At 33.3% G+C, this 10,426-nt stretch overlaps 1 protein-coding gene across 1 annotated transcript; it reads right to left on the minus strand.

The window, feature by feature from the left end:
• Window positions 1-3,857: 3,857 nt before the first annotated feature.
• On the minus strand, window positions 3,858-8,738 carry LOC105126906 (sugar transport protein 13-like). The gene is made up of 6 exons (XM_011027935.1): window positions 8,458-8,738; window positions 7,413-7,735; window positions 6,110-6,234; window positions 5,131-5,422; window positions 4,174-4,862; window positions 3,858-4,073 (listed from the first exon to the last, which is right to left on the minus strand). The coding sequence occupies exons 1-6, from the start codon at window positions 8,591-8,593 to the stop codon at window positions 4,064-4,066; spliced, it is 1,575 nt and encodes a 524-aa protein (XP_011026237.1). The 5' UTR covers window positions 8,594-8,738; the 3' UTR covers window positions 3,858-4,063.
• Window positions 8,739-10,426: the final 1,688 nt, after the last annotated feature.

Here is a 10,426-nt window from a genome sequence, read left to right on the forward strand (position 1 = left end):
TATAAAAATCTTGACTGGATATGTTAAAGGTAAGCTATCTAGAATATATGTAGATGTGGTGTTTATTTAAATTACTCTTCCAACATGTGTTTTGAGTGATATAATTAGAAGTTTTCACTTATTTAATTGATTTATTTATTTCCATAATCAAGTAAAATCATTCCCTGTAATTCGATATTGATGATCGTATATATTAGAAACCCTCAAGTGAGTTTTACAAGGAAACTATTTGAGATATACTTGGTCAGTAAATATTATAGTTTCCCCACCCCTAGCATGTCCAGTAAAATATATTAATGGAAGGGCGAGGAGGAAAACTTTTCAAATTAATTAGTGAATTTAATAAGATGTTAATATGAGCCCAAACCGTGTCTTATATCATTTAGGTTTTCGGAGAAAATTGTTTTTTCAAATGATTTTTTAAAAATATACTAAAATAATAATTTTTATTTTATATAAAAATATACTAAAATAATAATTTTTAATTTATACAAATTATTTAAACGATTTAAAAATATTAAAAATATATATTTTAAAAAAATATGATAATTTAATAAAATATTGTTAAACGATTTAAAAATATTAAAAATATATTTTTAAAAAATATGATAATTTAATAAAATATTATTTAAATGACATTACCAACTTCTATCTTGAAAATTAAAATTAGAAAAATAATAATTCTAAAAGGTGTAACTTAACTGATTAAATTTTAAATTTAATTTTAAAAAGTTATAAGTTTAAGTCTTCTAAATTTTAAAATTATTAAAAATTTATATAATTATTAATTTTAAAATTAATAAAATTAGTTAAGAAATGTACACCTTAGCTTAAATAATTAAGTTAATAAAAAGAACTAGAAAAATAACTAGTATTTTAATTTAAGCACCCCTAGATTAATTAATTGAGAACCAATCATCGGCAATTTGGTAGTTGCTCACACGTCCAAGTCGTTCGCCGCAGGGGGCTGGCGACTTGGAAGGGAAGAATGCTGAGGCGTTGGTGAGCACTGGGATGCCAGGTGGCTAGAGAAATTAGAGCACCTCTTTTTATTATTGGATTGGTCAGGGCATAATTACAATCGAGCCCACCGCAATTATTTCTTCCGGTTGCTTTCTTTGTACACGGGAAAAGTAGAGAGTCTTGCAACCTACGCTACGCTATTGCACTTTACTCATATTTCTCTGTCCAACTTTTCGTGCTCTCACCACAAATTTTTTAACACATTTTTTAAAAGACTCCCGTTTCAAGTTTTAAGTATTTCTTCAAAATAGAAATTAAATAACTTCGGTACTGTATCGAGATTTAGTACTTCCAGGTTCTCTCTGGACACAGCTGGTAATTGAAATAAATATTTATAAAAATCCAATAATTTGAATTCTTAAAGAAAATATATATTTTTTAATTAAATTTATTTTTTATTTATGACTTGCTTTTTTGTTTTGACATAAATTTAAATATATATTTTTTAATTAAATTTATTTATGAATTGCTTTTTTGTATTGACATAAATATTTTTTTAATCAGCAGTATGATTTCTTTAATGAAAAATTAAAACAATTAAACTAAATATTAGTAAGAATTTAAATTACTTAAATTAAAAAATTAAAAAAGTATTCATTTAATAAAAAATTCATATTTTTATTTTATTTTAATGAAACCATGTTTTTTTATTAAAAGCATGGTTTTATAAATAAAAATATATCATGATCTGAAAAGCAAATTTTAATAAAAAATAATATTTATGATTATATAAAAAATAATCAATTTGAAAAAACTATATAGAAATTTTACAATAAAAGACAAACAAAACAAATATTTTACTTTCATTGAATATTCATATACATTTCTTTTAAAATAATTATTAATATTACCATAAATATATTGTAATCTTGTTTGAAAATTATGATATAACCAAAATTTTTATCTTTTCTCAGCATCTAGAAATTAAAATATATATAAAAAATTAAGATTTATGATTGAAATGTAAACAACTAAAACTATATGAATCAAATAATATAAAAATAAGAAATATAAGAACTAAAACGTAGTTTTCTAGCTATGAATATTTAATAAATAAAAAACACATTGCGGAGGCAGTGCAATTCATCATATTTTCTTTCAACGTGTGAATACTCACATCTTTTAGTTTATTTGTAATTTAGATTTGAATATGGAACGAATCAATTTTTTATTAGAATTTAGAAAGATAATAATAAATTTATGGGTAAAAAATATAAAATATTATTAAAAGCATACTCTGATTTAATAAATAATCGTCCATATATAAAAATATATATAAAGATTAATTTAGTCCCGTGGTATTTGTTGTGTTATCCAAACCATTGTCAGTATAGTGCTCTACAAGAAGGTCCCGTAAATTAGAAATTAGAATAGCGATGAACCAAAAAAGAAATTTAACCGGTAATTTTTTCAGGGATTGAATTCTGGCATTTCTCTTTATCATAGTTATTGGTAGAGTGAATTCAGAACAGAATGTGAAAAACTCTTAGCTAATAACCATTAATCCAAAACTCTATGCAACCAAAAAAGAAAATGGTGCCGGAGCCGAAGGCATTTCACATTATAAACTTGTGTCAGAGAGGCTGTGAAGGCAGTGCTTTCTCCACGGGCATTTTCAATGAATCATTCTTGTTTCTATTTCTTTTTCTTGCTAATTAATGAGTATCATTGTGTGTTTTAATGCCCTCCAATGTATAGAACGACTAATCAAGCCTAATAACTTTGCCTCGTTATTTAAACAAATTTACGTGGGATCACTGTTGGAATACTCGATTTAGTAGATATGGCGTCGAAGACTTTGGTTGGTGGAGGTGTTGAGAGGAAGGAGAAGAAGGAGCGTTCGATCAAGTGTGTGTGTGTGTGTGTGTGTGTATTGCGTAAATTAAGCTTGAAGACCACCCTTTACGCTTCTATTGCCCTTCTATACATTTCTTGAGCTTTGCTCGATCAACTGATATTTGTAGGTTGGATTTACAAACGGTTTGTATTTGTGTTTTTAAAAAAAATTATTTTTATTTTGAATTTACAAACGGTTTGTATTTGTGTTTTTTAAAAAATTTATTTTTATTTTTATTTTAATTTTAAATTAATATTTTTATTGTTTCATATCATTATCATTTTAATATATTGATCTCGGAATAATTTAAAAAAAAATAAAAAATATTATTTTAAGTAAAAAAATATTTTTAAAAATATTTACTATTAAATAAAAAAATATTTTTAAAAATATTTACCACCAAACCTTTAAATAATATTTTAATAATAAATAGATAGGAACATCGAGCACCAAGGTAGTGAGATGAGACGTCTCTTTCGGCGTCTAAGGATATCTTTATGAAATCAAAAAACAAAAAGCCCATTGGATGCACTGAGATTCGGGCTCATGAATGCATTGGTCGCCTTTTGATCATGCAGTATAGTGACCTCTTAAATCTCTTATTAAAGAAAGGTTTAGGCAGGCTGGCTAGTTTAGCTTACAAACAAAGAGCCCAGTTTCAAACGATTGGGCTTCCGGGTAGGCTGGCTAGTTTAGCTTACAAGCAAGGAGCCCAGTTTCAAACGATTGGGCTTCGGACCAAAATGGATCCTTCTTCGAGTGGGTGCGGGGAAGAGTGGCGAGAAACCCGGCCCCGATGCCTGTATCCTCTTGCTGCCACTAGTTAGTATGTTTTCAATATATTCGACGACGATAAGAAGGTATTAAAGCCTAGTAACCAGAGATTATTAAAGGAAATTGCAAAGAATGCATCCACCGATGTAAAAGTTCCGCCGAAGGACACCAAGAAAAACAACATTGCGAAACAGTAAAAGGATGCAGCTTCAAATTTTTAAACAGGAGGATGGTTGTTATATGCCAGTATTAAGATTTTCTTCTAAGCAAACTATATCGTGACAAGAACCAATGCCGCCAGCTCTGAATTTATTTACCATCAGAAAGGAAATTCCGATAGCTATTCCCTATCTAGTATTTTTTTCTAGTATTTCGGTTTCGTATCGCAATGTTCTTAAAACCCCTCAAACCTACATCTGGGAGGCAGGATCAAGTCCCACTAGTACGCCCATTTTTCAGTGAGTGGGTCACTATGAGTCCCAGTTGCTGGTACCTCCTCCTCGTCGTCCATAAATCTGGGAGGCAGGATCAAGTCCCACTAGTATGCCCATTTTTCAGTGAGTGGGTCACCATTAGTTCCAGTTGGTGGTACCTCCTCCTTGTCGTCCATAAATCTCTTCCAGAACCAATGTTTCTTCCACACCATGTCCGTCATCTCTTCAATAGGTATATTCTTTGTCTCCGGTAGCAGAAATACTACAAATATTGACATGATAAACACCCAGCCAGAGAAGAACAAGAAGATGCCGAACTTCAAAGTACAGAGCATGGAGAGAAAGGCCTGTGCCATAACAAAAGTGAAGATCAAGTTGACACAGACAGTGACGCTTTGACCAGCTGAGCGAGTCTCCAATGGAAAAGTCTCACTGGGGATTAGCCATCCTAGAGGCCCCCAAGACCATGCAAAGGCAGAGACAAATGTGCACACCATCAAAACTACTAGAACTGCGAAACCACGATGAAGGTCATTAGAGTCGTCTGTAACCTTAACTCCCAGTATTATTGCTATTACCACTTGAGAGAAGAACATTTGGACACCAGCTTCCAGTAGGAGCATCCTGCGACCAACTTTGTCCACTGAGTAGATGGATACACAGGTGGAAAGAACGTTGACAGCCCCAATTATAACAGCTGAATAAAGGGCAGCATCACTGCCAAATCCCACTGTGTCAAATAGAACCGGTGCATAAAACATGATTGCATTAATTCCTGTGAATTGCTGGAAGATCTGTTGCAACCAATGAATTATGATCATCAGACCAAATCTTTGGAATACAAGGTATTATACGGATAACCAAACTAATGAAAACTATGAAGGTATGATTGAAACTGAAACATGTCAATCAATTTGTTGGGTTAATTAGGGCCTCCTTATTATGCTTGGCAAGCGTCATAGTGAATTCATATTGATACATGTCACAGTCTAAATGCAATTTAAATTTAATCCAATAGATTGAAGATGTCAATTACAGTTCCTATTCATTAAAAGTACTGACCTGCAAAGCTATTGTTATAGATAGTTGGGGCCAATTCCTCCTCTTGAGGAGATTTCTGAAAGGATGCTTTACTTCTTTTGCCATTCGGCTTGCTTCAACGAGCTCCAAGAACTCTGGTTCAATATTATCTGTACCACGAATCTTTCTGAGTACAGATTTTCCTTCATCTAGTCTACCACGCTCAATGAGGCTGTTAGGGGTTTCTAACACCAGGAGAGCCCCTCCGGTTAAAAGAACTGCTGGAATACCAGCCAGACCCAGTGAGAGTCTCCAACCCCATCCTCCTTTAATTCTGTTTGCATGAGGCACACCGCAAATATAATTAGCAAATTAAGAATTAGCAGCAAAAGTAAAAATATATGTTTAATTTGGAATCTTCCTAATTTCATGTGGCTTGTGAAGTCTATAGAAAATGGCACTAGACTATCACTATAGGAGAGAGCATCTGATTGAACAAATGACAAATACGTCGACTGTAATGGACAAAAAGAAATTGAAATAGGGGAAAAAACAATCGGATATGGACAATTGAAATTTATTTCCTCAAACTGTCGAGCAAAGATTTCTTTTCTTTTAATTGTTGTACTTAAAGCCAAACCACTCTCGTACTGGTTGGTATTCATCCGACAAGAATTTTTCTTCTCCTGTTGGTAGGCAACGAAACTGCTGATCTCAAGTATTTCAAACTCAATCCTTAACCTTAGTGTTCAACAGTGACGCAGTGGGCATTTGATATTTGTGTAAAGGAGAAGAGCCCATGCTTCTTTTTGTAAATTCGAACGAAAAAATTTCCCGAGTTCTAATTCCATCAATTCCTGCCAAGTGCTCATCTGTCGAGGTCACAAGAAGTTTGACACCAATATGATGACAGGAGATGTTATAATATTGCAACGGTAACTAATTCTACAATCTACTTCCTCTATGTTTCTCCTTCTGATTATTTCTGGAATAAGTAGGGTTTCAGGTAGAGAAGACTTACTTCGCAGTCCCATAATTGACAAGGTTGGCAAAGAGAATGCCAACGGTGACATTGAGCTGGAAAAGTATGTTTAATCCGCCACGAATTCTTGTGGGTGCTATTTCAGATAAAAATAGTGGCACAGCCTGTCATGTATTGAAATTGATATCATCAATATAATTAACAAAAGACTATTTTCCATTTCTTGACAAGAAATTAAAACGCCTCTGATAAGTAGCATGACGGCCCGATTGACGTGCATCGCAACATTAGATTCTCACCACCATCTCAATGAGAAATAATACATAATTAACAGTCAAAGAAGCATTCGAATCTCAAATGACAAATTGAACTGATTGATCAGAACAAGTTTCAACAATCTTTGGCTCTTAAAACAGCCGGCATATTAATATAAAATTTAAGTTGGTTTCATTTGAATTTGGAGTAAAAAGATGTTCAAATTATTGAGCTGGAACATTGTATTAGACAATCAAAGTATTTAAAAAAAAAAAAAACCCTACCCTCCATCTATTCAAATCTTAATTTAGGACAGCTCTTAAGGTTTTCCACACAAGCAGTTGAATTTAAGGTCCAAGGATAAGGAAAATAATTCAAAGATACACATCAATTAGGCTACACAACTAGAAGATGGAAACAAAGCGTCTACAGCCTTCAGCCCTTTACAATCAAGATAATCAATAGAAGAAAAAAAGGTACTTTTCGAAGGAAATCTTTCTTTAGTCAAGAGGGAAGGCACTATGAAACTCGCTGTTTCTGGACAAAAAGCTAACCATTCTTGTCGTATGACACTTTTTATGATCAGGCCACGAAAAAGAGAGAGAAAAGATATCAATCACGTGTAAGAGCATCAAATGGCTAAATGTAAACTTGGCGATCAGAGAGAAACTAATTGGTGTTTTTATCATGGAAATACAATTTAATTACATTTCTAATAAATAGCAATGGATTAACCAACAAATTTGAAAAGGAAATGATGTCGGCAAGACTTCAGGATATTGCTAGGCCCTCCTCCTCGTCTGCTTAATTTACTATATTGCCTATATGCCTCCTCAGAAACTACCCCCAGCCCACTTGAATAACCAATTCTCACAATCTACTCTTGACTCCTAAATATGTGAGAAGCGACGGTTTAAATGCAGTGTGTTTTTTTTTTTTTCAATTTAAGCCAGCTAGATGCCCAGGATTCTTTGACTAATCAAATAGAAACATATGATCTGAGGTCATAATTAAGTTTTAAATGCAACAAACTATAAACCCTAGAAAATGATGTGGTAGCGCAGTTGATCTATGCACACACACGAACCTGGTTAGCAAAACCAACTCCACAGCCAAGAAAAATCCTTCCAATAATGAGCATGACAAGGTCTTGAGCAGCAGCATTTAGCACCACACCAAGTATAAAGAAAAAGCCAGCAATCAACATGGTTGGCTTCCTGCCTAGCCTTCTAGTAGTCCAAGATGCAAAGAAAGTTGCTATCAAGCCAGCCAAGTAGAGTGATGATGTGAACAATTGCAAGTTCTGATTATCGTACTTGCAATAATTGCTATTGAGATTGGGATCCTGGGTTTTCCCATAAACTTCTGGGAAGAACTTTTCCAAGAAATCAGGCATTGATGTAACACCACCTACAACATCATCATCATCATGTATTAATTACGCATCCCTAAATTAATAACATCATCCAGTTTTCTCATCAAGTTAAACAACCAAGTAGCCTAAAGTTTCAGCGAAAAAAAAGTGGAAAAAAGGAGCCTAAAAGAATTTTTAAAAACAGCTAAATATAACAGGGGTGGAAAATTAATTTTTACGAGGAAGTGATGGCGATGTGGGCCCGCGTAGATTCTTTATATTTCGATTTTATTTTTGTGTGCGTGTGTGCTTAAAGCCCGTCTATATATTTGTCTTGGTAAACAACCAAACGGTTCTCTCTCAGTTGGCAAAACTATTTGGTAAACAACCAAACGGTTCTCTCTCAGCTGGCAAAACTATAACGAACGAACGAACGAACTCCTCATGCATGTCACTGTATTTCTTAAACTATCCGTGTTCTATATCAAATAACGGGGGTATTATATTAATTTTGAAGGCAACAGAACCTTCCCGTCTGTTTGGCGGGAGTTGCTCTTTGCGGAGATCTGCACGCACTCCAGGCATAAAGTTCTCAGTTAAATTTATGACATACATACAGTTTTTGCCTTCAAATCTTTAGCTTGTAAAGAGAGAGAGTTTTTTTTCAGAGAAAAAAAGGAACTGACGTAAGTTCAAGTTTTACAAAGGATGTTGCTAAGAAACTTCAAAGAATAATGAAAGCGAAATGAACAGTTAGAGAAGGCCGAGGATTAATAACCTGAAACACCAACGTCATAGCCAAACATGAGACCACCAGTAGCAGCCATTATGCAAGAAAGGATGACAATCGGCGTTATCTTAGCCTCAAACTTCCCTCCCCCGGCCGTCGCAGTCGCAAATCCTCCGGCAGGCATTTTAACAAATAACAAAGTAAACTCAAAAGGAAAGTACAGTCTTCTCTCTAAAGAAAAAAGGAACGAGATAGGATAACCGAAGAGGAAGGGACTAGTTTCTTTTCTGTTGTGCGCGAACACTTACGAAATGGATTGTTCCGATACAGCGCCTCGTTAAAGAGTTCTTATAGACGCGCGAGAGGGAGCGAGCAAAAACAAAATGGATGATGTGTGGTGGGGCACCCAAGTTCTGATGTTTCCACGTGGATATTTATTTTTATAATTATTTTTCTTCCACGGCTGGCTAGTCAACGAACGGCTTTAATTTAAACCTCACAAGACTCTAAACTCTAAATAGTAATACAATCTAGAGGATTCGTAAACTAATGAAGCCATTTTGATTTTCTTTTCTTTTCTTTTCTTTTCTTTTAAGTGTGTGAAAATAAAATAAAATGCATGTGTTGCTTGGCTAGCTAGCTTAGCTCGAAGCACAGACAAATCTTGAACAATGCCAAACTGCCCTTAAGGAGTGCTAGTCTGAATTTGATTCTTCCAAGCTTTGAGGATGTTAATCCGTAGTTGAAAGGGAAGAAAACAATCAGAGGAGCTGTAATAATTTCGAGGGAGAGAAAGTTTTGCATAAAGAGAGCACTTCGGAGCAATTTAAGCAAAGTCATAGTTGCCCTTGATTACTCTGATGAATTTTCGCGGTACCAAACAATCATGAACCCAGAAACAAATCATGCCTTTGCCAAGTGCAAATGATATCATCATCCTTGCGTTCACAAAAAAAGAGAAGGTGATTTCACTAAAACTGCCACGATTTTGCTTACAATCAAGTAGCAATATTCTAGGCCAGATAACTAGGTTGTAGCAGATTTTTATTTTTATTCAAGTTTAAATTAATATATTTTTAATATTTTTAAATTATTTTAATGGGTTGGTATTAAAAATAATTTTTAAAAACTAAAAATATTAGTAACATATATTTTAATACAAAAAATTATTTAAAAAGCAATTATCATCAGCTCTTAATTTGCATGCAATTGCAATACATGAGTTAACCTCCTATTGTATTTTTTAAAATCTAATTTTTTTTATTTAAAATTTTATGTTTTATATATTTTTAAATTATTTTAATATATTAATATTAAAAAATACTTTTAAAAGATAACCGGTAACTCACCACCAAACATCCCTATACAATGATAAACTGATGGGAATGTCATCCTTTTTCCTTGTGAAGCTATCAAAACGTTTCACATGTAATTCACCACAGCTTTAATTTGATGTGGATCCACATGTATATCCAATTAATTACACAAGATGATATTATCCATAGAGAAAGATGCATAATGTATGTGGATGTAAATTTGGGAGGCAACGGTATCTTTTGACCATTATGTAGGAATTCCATGGCAGTGGGAGCTAGCAATTATACAAGGATTGACCATTGAAGTTCTTTTCTTAATTTTGGATAAGAATATGGAAGGAGATAAAGTGACACCCACAATAGAGAATAAAAGAAAGACTATCCCAAATAAAGAAAGAAAAAAAAAAAGATTTTTGAGTGTTTGACGATTGCGAGTCAGAAAACTTAAGCTGAAGACCCTTTTGCAACCATGTTGTTTGGAAGGGTTTTGAGGTGTAGGGTAGGGAAAGGTGAGTTTAAAACCCTCCGTTTTTATTTGGTTTTCCTTATCATTGAAAGGACATGTGGGATTTGGGAGGGTTCAAATCCCTCAAATTACTAAAAATCTTAGGTTTTTAGACGGATTGAGGTTATTAAATGGCATAAATAAGCTTCACATAAAAATTTTTATAAAAAAAACTAACTTCTTTTCATCCGGAATT

The sequence above is a fragment of the Populus euphratica genome, unplaced genomic scaffold (genome assembly GCF_000495115.2).
Source record: "Populus euphratica unplaced genomic scaffold, PopEup_1.0 scaffold1.1, whole genome shotgun sequence".
NCBI classification, from domain to species: Eukaryota; Viridiplantae; Streptophyta; class Magnoliopsida; order Malpighiales; family Salicaceae; genus Populus; species Populus euphratica.

Coding starts and splice junctions, on each gene's coding strand:
- LOC105126906 (XM_011027935.1), bottom strand. CDS start 8,593: ATGCCTGCCGGAGGATTTGCGACTGCGACGGCCGGGGGAGGGAAGTTT. Junction 7,736..8,457: donor CTATGACGTTGGTGTTTCAG/GTTATTAATCCT, acceptor ATGATGTTGTAG/GTGGTGTTACATCAATGCCT. Junction 4,863..5,130: donor CTATAACAATAGCTTTGCAG/GTCAGTACTTTT, acceptor TGGTTGCAACAG/ATCTTCCAGCAATTCACAGG.